We start from the raw sequence: 18,284 nt of genomic DNA on the forward strand, positions 1-18,284 counted from the left end.
TGAAGCACTGCCTGAGCCTTGTACAAGGCCAGAATGAATTTCCAGTGCTATGAGTGAAGCTTTGAAACATAAGTACTACAAAAGTTTTACTGATGCTTTTCCAGTTCACTGCAGGTTACCTCCTGATTGTTTAGGAATACTGAGCTTGAAGCTCAGTGTGCAGCTGCAGTGCAAGAGGTAAAGGGCCCTGAACTGGTGCCAATCTTTTACATAACAAAGGGCATGGGGACCTGTGGCACCAGCCAGGTGAACAGACACTCAGAGACACAGCAGGAACCAGGGACAGCACACTTAGACTGTGAGGGTATAAAAACTGCAGGGTTTCTTTTTCTGGGGTCCCTCCTTGAAGGCACCCAGCTCAAGCTGCTCTTTTGTTGTTGCAATTTATTTTAAGGGTCCGGGTGTCTGAGACTCTTCTAGGGGAAACCTGGGGTCAAGCCAGTGAGGAAACCTTGTCTGACTGTGTGAGTGTGGGGTGTACAGGGAGTCGAGCAGGGCACCCATTGGCTCACTGGGGCCACCTGTCCTGATGGGCAGTCCCAGCTCAGGTGGTGTGAGTGTGCCTGCCAGAGGGGCTCCTGGGTGGTCAGACAGAAGGGTTTCCTTAACAATGATTACAGTGAGGAACAGTGTGGGCCTCCTCTTGTTTCTGCCATAATGCCGGTTATTATTTACTTACCCTTTCTCCCCTCCTTTTTATCCATAAACTCATGTGTATTGTTAGCCAGAGAAGTATTTGTAGTCTCCATGGTGAGTTAGGTTATTCTGGTCCATTCAAGGACACACCAGCCTGCTCATGTGGCCTGTTCATACACACAGGCCACAGCTATTTTGGAGAGTGTGTGAATAGAATGGGCCTTTCAACCTCATTACATAATGAAAATGAATCAACGAGAGAGACCTACTTATGCACAAATGAACTGTCAACCCTATGATGGAATTTTACCGTGATTATAATGCCATCTGTCCTGCCTCTTCAGCGGCAGCTTCCTATTGCACTGTGTGTCTGCTACAGTGCGATTCTGTGACTGCTGAGCGGTGCTGACCACACTCACCTCCCCTTGCACTGGTGGGAGCACAGGCCAGTCCCTGCCCTGCAGGATCCCAGCCCGGGCTCCCCCAGGCAACAGAACCCTGCTGTGCCCACGTAAAGCAGATTTCTGGGTTTCTACATATATATATACATATATTTTGGTCAATACCACAAGAATGGCCCTGGCTTTCTACTGCAAAGCTTTGCAAATAGTTCAGACTTGAAGTAGGGGGTGATACAGAAAGAACTGCCACTCAGTGCTCCACTAAATTAACTAATTCATGTCACTAGAAGCCAGAAAGTTGACAAATCTCCCACTGCTCTCATCTTTTAAATAAACCACCTTGCTCACCTGACTTTTTAAATGCCGGGCTTTAAATACACTGCTGAGTTCAACTCACCAAGAAGACAGTTTTAGTGTTAGTGAACACTCCTTTTTAGCACACTGTGCAGGCAACAGCCAAGGAGATGGCCGTACAGGATCGGGATCCCTCTCGGATCAAGACTCTTGCTGGGCACAATCATCAGATTCCGCTGATGTCCCAAAACAAATGCCTGGGCCGTGTCAAAAAATAAAAACGCATCCTAAAAATCTCTTTGCCATAAAACGACTACATTCTGAGCTCCATCGCTGTTGTTCCTCCTGACAGTGAAGAATTGGAACGGCAGCATATCCTTTCCCTTTCGAAAGGTTTCCTGGTGACGGATGCTCACTCACTGCAAGGCTGCGTAGAAGCAGAACCCCTTCGCGGCTGCAGGAGATGGCAAGGCGGCGGTGGCCCGCCTTCGCCGGGGACAGGACCAGATTTTCCACCCAGCGAGCGGATTAGCCAACACCCTCGGGAGTGAGCCTCGGGAGGGGCGGGGCGGGGGGGGGCGGGACGGGACGGGGGGCTCCGGGATAAGTCCTGGCAGTGAGCCCGGCAGGATCTGCGCAAGCGCCTTCTCCTGGCTATTATAGGCGTGCCAGCGGGTCAGGAGTTCTGGTCGCGGCAGCAGCGGGACGGGTGGTGCGGTGAGCGGGGGGATGCGAGCGGGCGTCTGCCAGCAGGATGCGGCCCCGTCGGGGGCCGGCGGCGGGCGCGGCTCTGGCGAGGGGCCGGAGGTGCCCCGGAGCCTGGGGACAGGCCTGGGGCACCGCGGGCCCCGGGGAGGCTGCTGCGAGCCGGCAGAGGGGCGGACTGGTCGTGGCACAAGCCGAAGCCCCGAAGGGACGGCGGGGGATGGGAGGGGACCGGGCGGCGGCGGGGGGAGATGGAGCCGGGGACGTTGGGGGTAGCCGACCTCATCCTCTGGGTGGGAGGGGCGGCCCTTCCGTGCCTTGTCCTGCGCCAGCGGGCGGGAGCGGCCGCCCCGAGCCGGGTCCGGTCCGGAGGGGCCGCCGCTCCGGCAGCTCATGCCCTCGGTGCCCGGCACTAACGCCCTCCGTGCCTGCCGTCCCGGCAGGTGCCTCTGCACACCCCACACCTCCCCGCTCCGCTGGGCCCTGCGCTGAGCCAGACCAGCTGCACCGCCGTGTCCTGACCGAAGGCTCCTGGGATGGCGTATGGCAAGCAGCACCCCGAGCCTGGCGACCTGATCGAGATCAAGCGACAACTTTACCAGCACTGGGCCCTCTACTTGGGGGATGGATATGTCCTCAACGTGACACCTGTAGGTAAGGCTGGTGCAGCCTGGCAGGGTGTAGAGGGGATGTTAACGTGCTTCAGGAGCCCTGTCTCCCTCTGTGAGCTTCTGGTGAACCCACCCTGTGTGTGGAGATAGATGGCCTTTCCAGGCACAGCCAGAAAGCCATCTGAGGTCTTCGAGGGGCTGGACAGGTTCTGCCTGGCTTATCTCCTTCCTGCCTTTCCCAGATGAAGGGGCCCCATCTCTGTTGGTGAGCACTGCCTCAATATTTACAAGAAAGGCCAAGGTGAAGAAGCAGCTCCTGAAGGAGGTGGTGGGAAATAATGACTGGGAGGTCAACAACAAGTATGACCGCTCCCGCACCCCCCTCCCAGTGAAGGAGATCATCAAGCGTGCTGAGAGCTACATTGACACGGAGGTGACCTATGATGTGCTCGGCAAAAACTGTGAGCACTTTGTGACAATGCTCCGCTATGGCGAGAGTGTCTCTGACCAGGTAAGTACCATGAGATAAGCCCCTCTGTGCCTCACACAGCACCTCCTTGCTGCTCCTTGTGGGCCCCTGGACAGGGACACAGCCCACAGACTGTCTGGGGACAACCAAGTCCCAGGTGTGGGGTCCAAACCAGCACTGCCTCTGGTCTCACCAGACACCCTGGAGCAGGAGGGTCACTGTGGTCTATCTGCACCCTGACCGTGCCCTCTTACTGAATGCCACATCCTAAGGCTAAAACCCAGACTGTAACCTCTTCTGCTTATGGAACAGATGTTTTGCATTCTTTTAACTGCCCTGATTATCCCTGCCTGCTTTTCATTAGCATGCCTAGGGGTAAATATTGCTTATCATGCTTCTAGCCTATGTTTTTCTTTCCCTTTACAGGCCAAGATAGCAATTGGTAGCATGCTGGCAGTAGGAGCTGCTGCTGTTGTCTCCACTGTCTTGGTGGGCTTGCTCAGGGGCAAATCCAGAGAGAAGGAGTACTGACAGCTTGTCAGGAAGAGCTCAGAGCAAGGCACGGAGCCTCTGGCCGTGGATGGTTTCTGCCCAGCCTCTGCTAAAACTGCCATTGGGCCTACTAACAACAACCACTCTGAAATAACCGAATCAAAGCCTTAATAAAATCTGAAAACCACCAAAATAATATTACCATAAAATCCTCTTCTATGCATTTGAGTGTAGCTTTGTGTGTGAGTTACATACTTCAGCCTTCCTTCTCCCATCCCTTTAGAAAGAGTAAGTTGAGCATCACCATTCAATGTGACCCCAGCAGCACCAGCCTGTTTGCCATATCTGCTTTTTTTTTTTTTTTCATTGCTTATGATGATGTTTTGGTAGTTTGGGAGCATTTGCAAGCAAAGTATCCCTTCCTTCCCTGCCACCCCCCTCCAGTGCTTTGCTGAGGACTGGTGCAGGCTTTCTACCCACATCCTCTTTTTCTCAGCTGACTCCTGTGGGCTCTTTCTGTGTATAAGGGATTTTAACCTTAACTTTCTGACAACATAAAATAAAAGTCTTCCTGAGTGTATACTATGTGTCCTCCAGCTGAGAGCCTGTGTAGGTGGAAAACCCCTGGTTCCCAGGCCTACCACAGGGCAAGCAAGGCATGTGAAGTGTCTGAGAGCTGGTGGCTGCAGTGCCTAAACTGAGCATCTCCTGGGAGGATGGGAAGTAGGAAGGAAGGGCAGGTGTTACAGGCTCTGTGATGGTGTTATGCTCATTTTTTGCCTGCCTGGAAAGTGTTCCTTTCCCTGGCTCCTCTGGCTCCCTTTGGGAGCATCACACCTCCCCAGTTTGGGGAAGTCTGACCAAAAAATCCCGGCTGGCTCTTTCTCAGTCAGCTTTTTGTTCCACCAGAATTTCCCTCCTCACCCCTGTAAGCCCAGTGATTGTTGGCATTAGCCCTGAGCAAGCTTACTAGGTGATTTTTAAGGTCCCTTCCAACCAACCCATTCTGTGGTACTACACTTTGAGCCACAGAAGCACTGAAGCTTAGAGAAAGACCACTGGAGATGGCAAGGGCAGCCAGGAACCTTTGTCCCCCAGATCTGGGACCATTGTCTCTTCAGTGGCCACAAGTGGGTTTTAAGCAGTTCATAGTCAGCACATCAATCTTTCCCCAGCCAGCAGAAAGGCAAAGCTGGGATCCCTGCAGTGCTGGGGGTGATGTCTGGGGAAAATGAGCTGTGAGGCACCTATTGCTCATCTCCAAATGTCCTGAGCCCTGCTATTTCCTTGTCACAAAGCTGATGTGTGAATTATCTGAGAAGAAAACTGAGAAAGTCTGGTTTGCTTCTGTTTACCTGGAGTGTCTGGCCTAAGTGTTCCCTGCAGCCCACCTGTAAGAAATAGACTTCTGTGTTGCTTTTATTTCAGGCAAGTGCCTGGCCTGTAAGGAGAGAGGAGAGCAAAACAGCTGTCTCTAAGAGGCTTGCTGGTTTTATCTGCTCTTAACATCTTGTCGAGGTTTAACCCCAGCCAACAACTAAGCTCACTCCCCTACCAGTAGGAGTTGAAGTCAAAAAACTTCCTATGCACGCAAGCAAAGTAAAACAAGGACTTAATTCACTAGTTTTTTCACTGTCAGTTTTTTGATGTTTGAAATAACAAAGCAAAAACTTCTGGTTGTATTTTGTACTGCTGTCTTATTACCTTTAAATAAAGTTCTTATTTTTAATACAGGAAAATGTATTCTCATAAAAGTGGAACTGAAACTCCTTTTTTGATTCCTGCAGTTGCCATGGAGTAGAGTCAAAGCTGTTAATTTACAAACAGCCAAGAGATTAATCCCTACCTGTGCTCCAGGGCACAGCCAGCCTGCCCCTAAATGGGTGGGTTTGTGTAGGGATTTCATGTATCTGAATCTGTTGCACACCAGAGGATGAAAACCTGGGCTATTGAGTGTAAGCTGGGGAAGCCCCAGCACTGTGCAGTCCCACATGTGGCTGCAGGGTCTCACCTAGTGCCCATCACTGTGATTGCAGGTGGGACTAATCTCATCCCCGCTCTTTGTTGCAAAGTCTTTTGCATTTGTTTGAGGCCAGTTGGGATCTGTCTGCAGCATTCTCTGCCATTTTTGGTACCAGCCCACAGGGCACTTCAGGGATTAATCATTACTGCAATATCCGAGACACAACCCAGTGCAGTCTCTAGCCTGGTCAATTGTAGGACAAAAGGGAAACAGTCGTTTCAAAATCACTGCCAAGCAGCTGACCCATGCTGTGGCTGGCTCCTGCTGTGAGCCAGGCAGCGTGATCCTCCCAGGCAGCTGCACTACACCTCCCTCTCTAAAGGCTTAAGGGTTGTGATCTGAATCATCCCCAAGGCTGCATAAAATGGATTTGACTGGCATACATTGAGTCTTAAGGGGAAAAAAAAAAGGCTTGAGGGTTTATGCTATGACAGGAGGAGAGCATGGCTGCAGGTAGGGCTAGAAAGACCCAGCCCCTGTTTGCTCTAGAGAATGGTTGGTAATCAGATGCACTCACCTCTGTAAAAAAAGGTATACAAGAGATGACCAAGAGCACCAGCCACACATAAACTCTCCAGATCACAGGAGTGCAAAGAGACTGTTGGAAAAGACATGGAGAGCCATTAGATTTAAATCCCTTGCCAAGAGATGCATCTATTCCTAATGATTTCAGAAGATGTCTAACAAGTGGCAAGCACGGAGGAGGTACTTGAAGGTGACATCAATTCTTTGCCACAGAGATCCGGGAAGTTTTGATGCCAGATTCCCCATGGCATGGATCTGCCTATCTTACTTAGGCTACTGCTGAAAGTTGCAGGTCAGATGCCTGGGGCAGAACCTGGAGCCCAAGTACTTTTGGACAGCCACAGCTGATGCACATGTGTGCTTCCCCTCCCTCTGTGCTGGCTCTAGTGCCAGGCCTCCACCCGAATGCATCCTGTGCATGAAGGCCGGAGGGGAGCCGCAGGGCTTGGCCATTCCTGGCCTGGGCAGCACAGCTGGCAGCAGCTGTCTGTCTGCTCCGTGCCCTGGATGAGTGCCTGGCAGGGCTGAGGTGGCCCAGGCCTGTGTGAGCTCATGGTTCTCCAGGGGGACATAAGGGGAGGCAACAGCAATCCCTGCCCACTCACTTCTCCAGACAACAAGCCTCCTCTAGTATGCAAATCCACAATCCACCATATTGTGCTTCTTTTTTTCTGTGAGGAAGAAAAGCTCAGCAAGCTGCAAATGCTTTTTTCTTCTCCTGGTTGCTGCTCAGTCTTTAAAGGAGAGGAGGACTGCCTCACTACTCATGTTCTTGTCAGCAGGTTGTAAGAGAAGTCTGAAAGGCTGTGGTGGGCTGGCCCTGGCTAGATGCCAGGTATCCACCAAAGCCTCTCTATCATTCCCCTCTGGAACTAGACAAGGGAGAGAAAATATAACAAAAGGCTTATGAGTTAAGGACAGGGAGAGATCACTCACCAATTACAGTCATGGACAAAACAGACTTGACTTGCCAACATTAACTGAATTTACTACCAAACAAAATCAGAGTAGGATAATAAGAAGCAAAACAAATCTTAAAACCACCTTCCCCACATCCCTCCCTCTTTCCTGGGCTCTACCTCCTCCCTCCCAATGGCACAGGGAGACGGGGAATGGGGGTTATGGTCAGCTCATCACAGATCATTTCTACCACTGCTTCCTCCTCAGGGAGAGGAGTCCTTCTTCCCCTGCTCCAGCATGGGATCCCTTCCATTGGGAGACAGTCCTTCATGAGTTTCTCCAAAGTGAGTCCTTCCCACAGGCTACAGTTCTTCACAAACTGCTCCAGTGTGGGTCACTTTTCCATGAGGTGCAGTCCTTCAGGAACAGGCTGCTCCAGCGTGGGCTCTTCCCTCCACGGGTCCCTGCCAGGAGCCTGCTCCAGCATGGGCTTCCCATGGGGTCACAGACTTCTTTCTGGTCATCCATCTGCTCTGGCATAGGTCTCCTCCATGGGCGGATCCATGGGTGGATCTCTACTCAACTGCAGACCTCCATGAGCTGCACGGGGACAGCCTGTGTCACCATGGTCTTACCCACAGGCTGCAGGGCAATCTCAGCTCTGCAGGGGAATCTCAGCTCTGGCACCTGGAGCACCTCATCCTCTCCTTCTGCACTGACTGTTGTCTGCAGAGTTGTTCCTCTCACATATTCTCATTCCTCTTCTCTTTGAGCTCAATTACATCTGTGCAATAACTTATTTCTCCTTCTTAAACACGTTATCACAGAGGCACTACTACCATCCCTGATTGGCTTGGCCTTGGCCAGGGGTGGGTCCATCCCAGAACTGGCTGGTATTGGGTCTGTCAGACATAGGAGAAGCTCCAAGCAGCTTCTCATGGAAGCCACCCCTATAGCCCCCCTCTGCTATCAAAACCTGGCCATGCAACACAAAGGGCTGCCCAATCAGTACTGGATCGGCAAATTAATTCCCAAGTTGACTTCTGCTCCATATGCTTAACTAAAGAGCCAGCTAAATACATGACATGGAAAGGAAAGGCACATTTTGTTTGTGATTACCTGCATGCTACTGTGCACAGTATCAATACCAGCAAGGAAGAGGAAGAGGCAGATTGCAACTGGAGGGCCAGGAGGACTGAAAATACATCTAGGGACAGAAGAGCATTTGTGACCCTGGGAGGGAGGGGTGTTGGTGACCAAAGTCCGTAAGTGTGCTGTTAGCAGCCCCAAATACTAATGCTGTACAACTGCCTCCAAGTCAAATCCCTTCCTTTTCTCCCTCCTGCTAAAAGAAGAGCTGGGGAATCAAAACTGCAGGAGCTACTTCCCACCAGCCTGTTGCAAAGCTCACCATCTACACTGTTTTTTCTTGCACGAGTGATTTGGCACATTCTGATTCCTATATGGCCACAGAAAAACTGTGCAGCATATCATCTTCTGGAAGCACTTATTTTCCAAACCAAGATGCAGTCTCCTTTTTCAGCTCTGCTGCCTCCTTTCTCAAGGAAGAAGGACTTATGCAGAGCTTTTTGAAATGGAGAAGTAGGAGCTCACACAGAACAATTATTTTACATGCCAGAAACTGCTATGGGGACAGAAAAATCCACAGCATCCCTTTCCTAGCAGTCTCTCCAGCCAGGGTTATTTTGAGGCAAGAACAGGCATCTGCAGAGTATATGTTGCTTCAGCTCTACTCACAGTTTGTATAGATGGAATTCCAGAAGGGCTTTCCCTTGGAAAAGACACAGGGCCACAGTGATGCAGCTGATAAAAGAGAGTGGTCACAGCTGTAATGTCTTTGTAACTGAGGGCCGTGCTCTGGGCACATACTGGTGATACATAATGATAATTTCTCCTTAACTACTGTCTTGGTTTACTGACAATATGTTTTAGGAGGTGGGACCTCTGATCAGGTCAAACCCTCTCCTTATTTATTTCCCTCCCTCTAAATCACTAATTTTTTTGAAACCACGAGGTGTCGCAGTGAAGTAGAAAAATTAATAACAGTTTTACTAAAAACTGAGAACAAAACAGAACAAAACAAAAAACGCCCCAAACAAATAGCAGAAAAAACATGACCTAAACCACCCTCTCAGTTCTGTGCTACCGAGACGGCAGCGCCGTCCCGATGAGGTCACGCGATCGCGATGTATCCGGAGCAGAGCCGTGGCTGCAAGAGCGGGCGAAACGTGAAGTTCACAGAGGGGAGCTCTCACGAGTGCAGCTGCTCCCGGCCTGCATTGAGAGAGGGGGGACGTGTCCCTCGCGCTTTCCAAAACTCTATGATGATATGAAAAAATTTTTTAAAAAATTTCTACGTTTAGCTAACCTATAAAAACTACCCTCCTTCACCTGCCTGAGACATTCACTCATTTTTCAAGTTGGTTTTTTTTGTCCCAACAGAGGGAAGCAGCTGCTCTCCCAAAGCCCCAGTTTTACATCAAGTCCTGCTCCTTTGCCTCCTCACCCAGCTAGAAAGGGCTCAGCCTCCTCTAATTCCCTTTATTCTTTTGGAAGAGTTAAAGTTATGTCATGGGATTTTTTTCCCCAGCTCTGGCGTCCCTACAACCAATCTACCCTCTGACAGGAATTACAGCTTTTCACATCTTTGTTAAACTTGAAGCCCTGTGTGACCTTTCTCCCCACTAAATGATACCACAAAGGATAAAACTCTGTGGTGAGCACAGCATATGACAAACAATGGGTATGCAGCACTCAAAACAGCAGAGTGGAACCAACAAACTGAATCAGGACAGATGTTTAACCACAGTTAAGCAACCAAAGCATCTCGACCTTCCCTGCTCAAGACATAAAACACAAACCCAAGCAGCTCCCACAGTGCAAGTTTAGTGCTGTAGGTGGTTTCTGCTTTCAGGTCCTGGGTTTAGGCTTATAAGAAGAATAGAAAACAGGTCAAATTCCATAGACAAACTTTTTTTTCCTTAAGATGCTGCAGAGCCACTTTACTACCCTTCATCTGCAGTGGCTTGTTTCCTTTGTTTCATTCTACAGCTAGGATTTTAATACCCAGCTTAAGCTGCTGTTGCTTTTTCATTACTAATTTGCTCAGTGGTCCTGGGACTCAAGCACATTTCTACACAAACAGCTAATTATCTTCACATCCATTTCATTAAATGGCATTATTGCTGGCTCCTCCATATCTGTTTTCAGCTTATGAATAAACATTTTTTTAAGTAATGGCAAGCAAGTCTATTCTGTGGTCACTGTTTTATTCTGTCCTTTCATGTGACTCTACTCCTGTACCTGTTCCAGAAATACCAGCTACAATAAGCAAAGTCCTCCTAACACCACAAAAAACCTCCCAGCATTGAAGTTTGAGGATAAAAAACCAATTCAAACCCCTCTTCTTCTGTATTTTATACAGTTACTGGGGAATGAAGTTTGGTTTATCAGCACCTTTGAGAAAAGTGCACTCCCACCCACAACCCCGCACACCGACCTTCGAGCAGGCAGCAGCATCCCAGGACTGCACCCAGCAAACCCACCTGATCAACTCTGGTACACACTGGATGTTGGGAATATTTGGGAGGTGAAGGCCATGGGGAGGCCATGGATACCTCCTACACTGGCAGTGATATCACTGCGTGGACCATTTTCAAAGCCTGGACTGTAAGGAGAGATGAGAGCAAAGCAGCTGTCTGTAAGAGGCTTGCTGGTTTTGTCTGCTCTTCACATGCTGTCAAGGTTTAACCCCAGCCAGCAACTAAGCACCAGGCAGCTGCTCACTCTCTCTCTCCCCTACCAGCTGGACTGGGGAGAAAACTGGAAGAGTTGAAGTGAAAAAACTTGTGAGTTGTGAGAAACATGATTTAGCAGGTAAACCAAAAACCACGCATGCAAGCAAAGTAAAACGAGGAAGTATTTCATTGTGTTTTTTCAACATCAGTTTTTCAATGTTTGAAATAGCAAAGCCCAGACCTCTGGTCATGTTTTTGTAGTGCCCTTTGTTATTACATTTAAATAAAGTTCTTGTTTTTAATACAGGAAAACATATTCTCATAAAACTGAAACCGAAATCCTTTCTTGATTCCAGGAAGCATAATTGAAACTTCTTTCACAGATAAACTAATTAGGAGGTTGTACAGCAATCTGTGAGCTTTAACCTTTCTGTACTCAGAGAATTGCAAGGGAGTGCTGTGTGAGGACAGCACATGTACCTCTCGCATCTCCAATTCATCCTGTAAAGGACAAGAACACTGGAATTACTTCAGCTGGTGAACTTTCTTTTAGTTCTTGAAAGCTGTAGCATTTCACTGAATGCAGGGGTTTGCACCTGTACTGTGCTTGTCTGTGCAGTCAACCTTAAGGCGATTATTATGGGTTACCATTCCATCAAGTCTGGTGGTGCATTAGCAGGATTTGGTTGAACATTGCGTGAACCACGAAGTGAGTGTGTGAAGAGGAGCAGCAGAATCCATCACTTGCTGCATTCAGTTATTTTTGAGCCTTTGTAGCAGATGTTAGCAAGACCTGAGTGTTACTACCTGCCCCAGAAAAAGGGGAGGGGGTAACCCAGGTTCTTATTAATAATTCCCTTGGGGTGGATTAGAATGAAAAAACACTGAATAATTGGTGTCTGAAAACATATATAAGAAAGGTTTATTTTAACAATTTTGTATCAACAGGTGTGCTAGCATTTTGGGTGCTATCATATAACAGTGTGACATAGAGATAATCTTTGGGGTGGGGACAAAATTCATAGGGGAGAGAAAGACAGGATAGAAAAGATGAAAGTGGAAAAAACATATATAGTCACTGCCCACTGGATCCAGCGATGCAACTTAGTAATCCTGAAAGCACATCACACTTTCCCTCTTCACCTCTATAAGCCCAATGATTGTTGGCATTAGGCCTGAGCAAGCTAACTAGATGATTTTAGAGATTGTAGGACAACTTTTACAAAGCAAGCTGCTGCATGTTTATTATTATAGTATTATATTATTATGTTTTATGTAATTGACTGACTAGATTATCACAAATATTAAAATAATGTAATAGATTAAAAATTGTGTAAGGAATGTGTAAGAAAAAGTCTCTTGCCCCTATTTCTGAGGGGGAAATCCAAAAGGATAATCCTGTGTGATTGTGTATGTTAGGATTTTAAAAGCCTCTAGACAGGATTTTGCAGCCACATGTGATGGAGTGTACCCATGGGCCAACTTGGGAAATGCTGGTGACAATGGCATTGGGCAGCCCCTCATCACAGCACTCCACAGACTGAAAGAGAGGAGATTAACAAGAGCAGGAGAGGAGCTCCTACGCACCCACAGTCATTGGTGCCACCACCAACCTGCCCACCCAGTAACGGATGGAGGGAGCATCAGGAAAACACAAGCCTTGCATGTAGCTGATCCCGTGGTGGAGCACAGCTGGCTTAGCACTTGAGGGTACCTCAGAGCAGGGACTTGTTTTGGTCCTGGAGAAGGCAGTGGCTGTTTCCAGAGGACACTGTACATGGAGAGGGGTTAGGGTAGAGTACACAGAGCAAAATGAGGATGAAGTTTTGAAAGAGGCTGTAATGGGAGAGGAAATGCTTCCACTTTATTGCAGACAGTGTTTTCACCTCGGTACCAGGGGCCACAGAACATTGGCAGCACCTCCTGTGGCTGCAGCTTGGCTTTTCCTGGCATTTTCTCCTCCATGGTGTATGTGGACAGAAAGACACAGAAATTGGTGAAACAATACAGCAGCTCCCAAGCCAGGCTTTAATGAGCAGCCAGGGGTTCTTGTTCTGCAAGAGAAGGTCCTGCGGAGTGACAGGGCACAGAGTCAGTGCTGTGGAGGGAGTGCTAAGAAGCACTGCTGGAACTCATAGGCTCCCTGCAGTGTGGTGGTTCACGCCATCCTGGGTGGCAGGACCACAATTCCCACCCAACGGGTGGTTTTTGGCAACACTCTCGGGAGCGGAGCCCCGAACGGATGGGAGGGACAGGATGGGACAGTTCCCAGGCAGAGGCAGCAGTGACTCCAGGAAGGACCCTGCCCTTCTGGCATCCCCGGGGCGTGCTCAGCCCCCCTCTATTTAGAGCGGGCCGGAAGCGCGGTGGCAGAAGCAGCGGGACAGGGCGAGGGTGAGCGGAGCTCGGGGGATGCGAGCGGGCGTCTACGAGCAGGATGCGGCCCCGTCCGGGGGCTGGCGCGGGCGCGGCTCTGGCGGAGGGGCTCCGGAGTGCCCGGAGCCTGGGGAACGGCTGGCACCTGCCGGGGCACTCCCGGGACTGGCGCGGCCAGCAGAGCGGGACCAGTCGCGGCACAAGCCTGAGCCCGAATGGAGCGGCCGGGCGGACGGGAGCGAGGGACGGGCGGCGGCGGGGAGATGGAGCCGGGGACGTGCGGGTTTAGCCACCTATTACTCTGGGTGGGCAGGTGGCGCGTCTTCCGTGCTTGTCCTGCGCCAGCGGGCGGGAGCGCGCCCGAGCCGGGTCCGGCGCGGAGGGGCCCGCCGCTCCGGCAGCTCATGCCCTCGGTGCCCGGCACTAACGCCCTCCGTGCCTGCCGTCCCGGCAGGTGCCTCTGCACACCCCACACCTCCCCGCTCCGCTGGGCCCTGCGCTGAGCCAGACCAGCTGCACCGCCGTGTCCTGACCGAAGGCTCCTGGGATGTCACGCCGCCGGCGTCAACCCGAGCCTGGCGACCTGATCAAGATCAAACGATCAGTTTACCAGCACTGGGCCCTCTACTTGGGGGATGGATATGTCGTCCACGTGACGTCCGCAGGTAAGGCTGGTGCAACCTGACAGGGTACAGAGGGGGTGCTGTGGTGCCCCGGGAGCCCTGTCTCCCTCTGCGGGCTGCTGGTTGACCAAAACTGTGTATGTAGATGGCCTTTTGAAGAGCAGCCAGAAACCCATTTGAGGTCTTGGAGGGGCCACATAGGTTCTGCCTGGCTTATCTCCTTCCTGCCTTTCCCAGATGAAGGGATCCGATGCCTGTCAGCCAGTAGTGACACAACATTGAGCAAAAAGGCCAAGGTGAAGAAGCAGCTCCTGAAGGAGGTGGTGGGAACTGATGACTGGGAGGTCAACAACAAGTATGACCGCTCCCGCACCCCCCTCCCAGTGAAGGAGATCATCAAGCGTGCTGAGAGCTGCATTGGCATGGAGGTGACCTATAATCTGTTCTGCGAAAACTGTGAGCACTTTGTGACAATGCTCCGCTATGGCGAGAGTGTCTCTGACCAGGTAAGTACCATGAGATAAGCCCCTCTGTGCCTCACACAGCACTTCCTTGCTGCTCCCTCTGAGCCCCTGGACAGGGACACAGCCCACACACTGTCTGGGGACAGTCAAGTCCCAGGTGTGGGGTCCAAACAAGCACTGCCTCTGGCCTCACCAGACACCCTGGAGCAGGAGGGTCACTGTGGTCTGTCTGTACCCTGACAGTGCCCTCTTACTGAATGCCACATCCTAAGGGCAAAAAACCCTTCTATTTATGGGGTAGACGTAACTCATTCTTTGATTGCCCTGATTATCCCTGCCTGCTTTTCATTAGCATGCCTGGGGGTAAATATAATTACTTCTTTTGTTTCCAGCCCGTGTTTTCCTTTCCCTTTACAGGCCAAGATAGGAGTTGGTAGCATGTTGGCACTAGGAACTGGTATTCTTGTCTGCGCTGGTATTGCTGTCGGCTGCGCTGCCTTTGGCTCGCCCAGGGGCAAATCCAGAGAGAAGGAGTAGTGACAGCTTGTCAGGAAGAGCTCAGAGCAAGGCAGGGAGCCTCTGGCCATGGAGGGTCACTGCCCAGCCTCTGCCAAAACTGCCATTGGGCCTACTAACAACAGCTACTCTTGCAAAAATAACCAAAGCAAAGCAGTAATAAAATGTAAAAAACCCAAAATAATATTGCCATAAAATCCTCTTCTATGCATTTGAATGAATTTTTGTGTGTGAGTTACATACTTCAGCCTTCCTTCTCCCATCCCTTTAGAAAGAGTAAGTTGAGCATCACCATTCAATGTGACCCCAGCAGCACCAGCCTGTTTGCCATATCTGCTTTTTTTTTTTTCATTGCTTATGATGATGTTTTGGTAGTTTGGGAGCATTTGCAAGCAAAGTATCCCTTCCTTCCCTGCCACCCCCCTCCAGTACTTTGCTGAGGACTGGTGCAGGCTTTCTACCCACATCCTCTTTTTCTCAGCTGACTCCTGTGGGCTCTTTCTGTGTATAATGGATTTTAACCTTAACTTTCTGACACAATAAAATAAAAGTCTTCCTGAGCATGTACTATGTGTCCTCCAGCTGAGAGCCTGTGTAGGTGGAAAACCCCTGGTTCCCAGGCCTACTAAAGGGCAAGCAAGGCACATAAAGTGTCTTAGAGCTGGTGGCTGCAGTGCCTAAACTGAGCATCTCCTGGGAGGATGGGAGGTAGGAAGGAAGGGCAGGTGTTACAGGCTCTGTGGTGGTGTTTGCTCATTTTTTGCCTGCCTGGAAAGTGTTCCTTTCCCTGGCTCCTCTGGCTCCCTTTGGGAGCATCATACCCCCCCAGTCTGGGGAAGTCTGACCAAAAAATCCCAGCTGGCTCTTTCTCAGTCATCTGTTTGTTCCACCAAAATTTCCCTCCTCACCCCTGTAAGCCCAGTTATTGTTGGCACTGGACCTGAGCAAGTTTAGTATATAATTTTTAAGGTCCCTTCCAACCTCCCCATTCTATGATTCTATTCATTGAGCCAAAGAAATACTGAGGCTTAGAGAAAGACCACTGGAGATGGCAAGGGCAGCCAGGAACCTTTGTCCCCCAGATCTGGGACCATTGTCTCTTCAGTGGCCACAAGTGGGTTTTAAGCAGTTCATAGTCAGCACATCAATCTTTCCCCAGCCAGCAGAAAGGCAAAGCTGGGATCCCTGCAGTGCTGGGGGTGATGTCTGTGCAGAATGAGCTGTGAGGCACCTATTGCTCATCTCCCAATGTCATGAGCCCTGCTATTTTCTTGTCACAAAGCTGATGTGTGGATTATCTGAGAAGAAAACTGTTTTGGGAAAGTATAGTTTATTGCTCTTTACCTGGAGTATCAGGCCTAAGTGTTTGAAAAAGCCTGTTCCCTGTAGCCCACCTGTAAGAAATAGACTCCTGTGTTGGTTTTATTTCAGGCAAGTGCCTGGCCTGTAAGGAGAGAGGAGAGCAAAACAGCTGTCTCTAAGAGGCTTGCTGGTTTTGTCTGCTCTTCACATCTTGTCGTGGTTTAATCCCAGCCAACAACTAAGGACCAGAGAGCCACTCACTCACTCCCCTACCAGCAGGACTGGGGAGAGAACCAGAAGAGCTGAAGGGAAAAAACTTCTTGAAACAAACATGGTTCAGGAACTAAATCAAAAGCCACGCACACAAGGAAAGTAAAAAAAAATTTGAAATAAAAAAGCCAAGATTTCTGGTTGTGTTTAGTAAAGCCCCTTGTTATTACATTTAAATAAAATTCTTTCTTTTAACACAGGAAAACATATTCTCCTAAAACTGAAACTGAAAGTCCTTTCTTGATTCCTGGAAATGTGATCAAAACTGCTTTCCTGGCTAAACTATTTCGGTGGTTTGACAGCAATCCCTGAGCTTTAAGCTTTCTGTATTCAGAGCATTGTCTGCAACACCTCGCAAGGGAGCACTGTGTGAGAGCAGCACATGCACCTCTCCCATGTCTAATTCAGCCTGGAAAGGGCAAGAATACTGCCATTACTTCAGCTGGTGAATTTTCTTGTACTTCTTGGAAGCTGTAGCATTTCACTAAATGCAGGGGTTTGGATCTGTACCGTGTTTATCTGTGCAGTCAGGCTCAGGCTGATTATTATTTGGTTGCCTTTCCATCAAGCCTGGTGGGTGCATTGACAGGATTTGGTTGAACACTGCCTGAACCACGAAGAGAGTGTGTGAGGAGGAGCAGCAGAATCCATCACTTGCCATAGAGTTGGTTTTGCTCAAGATGACCTCAGAGCTGGAAAATCCTAAGAATATTCAGTGTGGGAATATTCACGCACTGTGCTTGCTTTGAGCTGTTTTCTGTTTGCTTTGAGAAGTGGAGTTTCTTCAGGAGATGACAATGTTGCAAAATAGACTTAAAACCCGTCCTTCAGAGGCCTGGGCTTCCTGGTGTGGGGGGAAGAGGGATAAGAGGCTCAGAGATTGTAAGAGAACTTTTACAAAGCAAGCTGCTGCATGTTTATTTTTATAGTATTATATTATTATGCTTTATGTAATTGACTGGCTAGATTATCATAAATATTAAAATAATAATATAATAGATAAAAATTGTGTAAGGAATGTGTAAGAAAAAGTCTCTTGCCCCTATTTCTGAGGGGGAAATCCAAAAGGATAACCCTGTGTGACTGTGTATGTTAGGATTTTAAAAGCCTCTAGACAGGATTTTGCAGCCACATGTGATGGAGTGTACCCATGGGCCAACTTGGGAAATGCTGGTGACAATGGCATTGGGCAGCCCCTCATCACAGCACTCCACAGACTGAAAGAGAGGAGATTAACAAGAGCAGGAGAGGAGCTCCTACGCACCCACAGTCATTGGTGCCACCACCAACCTGCCCACCCAGTAACGGATGGAGGGAGCATCAGGAAAACACAAGCCTTGCATGTAGCTGATCCCGTGGTGGAGCACAGCTGGCTTAGCACTTGAGGGTACCTCAGAGCAGGGACTTGTTTTGGTCCTGGAGAAGGCAGTGGCTGTTTCCAGAGGACAATGTACATGGAGAGGGATTGGGGCAGAGTACACGGAGCAAAATGAGGATGAAGTTTTGAAAGAGGCTGTAATGGGAGAGGAAATGCTTCCACTTTATTGCAGACAGTGCTTTCCCCTCGGTACCAGGGGCCACAGAGACGGAGCAGGGTGTGAACACTGGCAGGACCTCCTGTGGCTGCAGCTTGGCTTTTCCTGGCATTTTCTCCTCCATGGTGTATGCGGACAGAAAGACACAGAAACTGGTGAAAAAATACAGCAGCTCCTAAGCCAATCTTTAATCAGCAGCCAGAGGTTCTTGTTCTGCAGTCAATGCTGTTGCCCTTCACTGGAAGGGAGGACCACCCAGACGTAGAGGCTCCCTGCAGGGTGGCGGTGCACGCCATCGTCGCCGGCAGGACCACAGTTCCCACCCAACAGGTGGTTTTGGCAACACCCTCGGGAGCGGAGCCCCGAACGGGGGGGCGGGACAGG

The 18,284-nt window shown here is 49.8% G+C and overlaps 2 protein-coding genes across 3 annotated transcripts; both read left to right on the forward strand.

Annotated features, from left to right (window-relative positions):
• Positions 1 to 2,005: 2,005 nt before the first annotated feature.
• LOC103758276 (phospholipase A and acyltransferase 1) lies at positions 2,006 to 15,358 on the forward strand. The gene is made up of 5 exons (XM_018074951.2): positions 2,006 to 2,048; positions 2,480 to 2,690; positions 2,890 to 3,158; positions 3,543 to 3,658; positions 14,829 to 15,358. The coding sequence occupies exons 2-4, from the start codon at positions 2,573 to 2,575 to the stop codon at positions 3,645 to 3,647; spliced, it is 492 nt and encodes a 163-aa protein (XP_017930440.1). The 5' UTR covers positions 2,006 to 2,048; positions 2,480 to 2,572; the 3' UTR covers positions 3,648 to 3,658; positions 14,829 to 15,358.
• Positions 13,634 to 17,329, forward strand: LOC103758334 (phospholipase A and acyltransferase 1). 2 transcript variants are annotated; one of them, XM_018074949.2, is made up of 3 exons: positions 13,634 to 13,855; positions 14,051 to 14,319; positions 16,566 to 17,329. In XM_018074949.2, exons 1-3 carry the CDS (start codon positions 13,738 to 13,740, stop codon positions 16,581 to 16,583), a joined length of 405 nt encoding a protein of 134 aa, XP_017930438.1. In that variant the 5' UTR covers positions 13,634 to 13,737; the 3' UTR covers positions 16,584 to 17,329. The 2 variants fall into 2 exon arrangements, with proteins under 2 accessions (XP_017930438.1, XP_017930437.1); XM_018074948.2 differs by lacking the exon at positions 16,566 to 17,329 and adding an exon at positions 14,695 to 15,353 and having other exon boundaries at positions 13,656 to 13,855.
• Positions 17,330 to 18,284: the final 955 nt, after the last annotated feature.

The sequence above is a fragment of the Manacus vitellinus genome, unplaced genomic scaffold (genome assembly GCF_001715985.3).
Source record: "Manacus vitellinus isolate BGI_N305 unplaced genomic scaffold, ASM171598v3 scaffold_29_pilon, whole genome shotgun sequence".
Taxonomy (NCBI): Eukaryota; Metazoa; Chordata; class Aves; order Passeriformes; family Pipridae; genus Manacus; species Manacus vitellinus.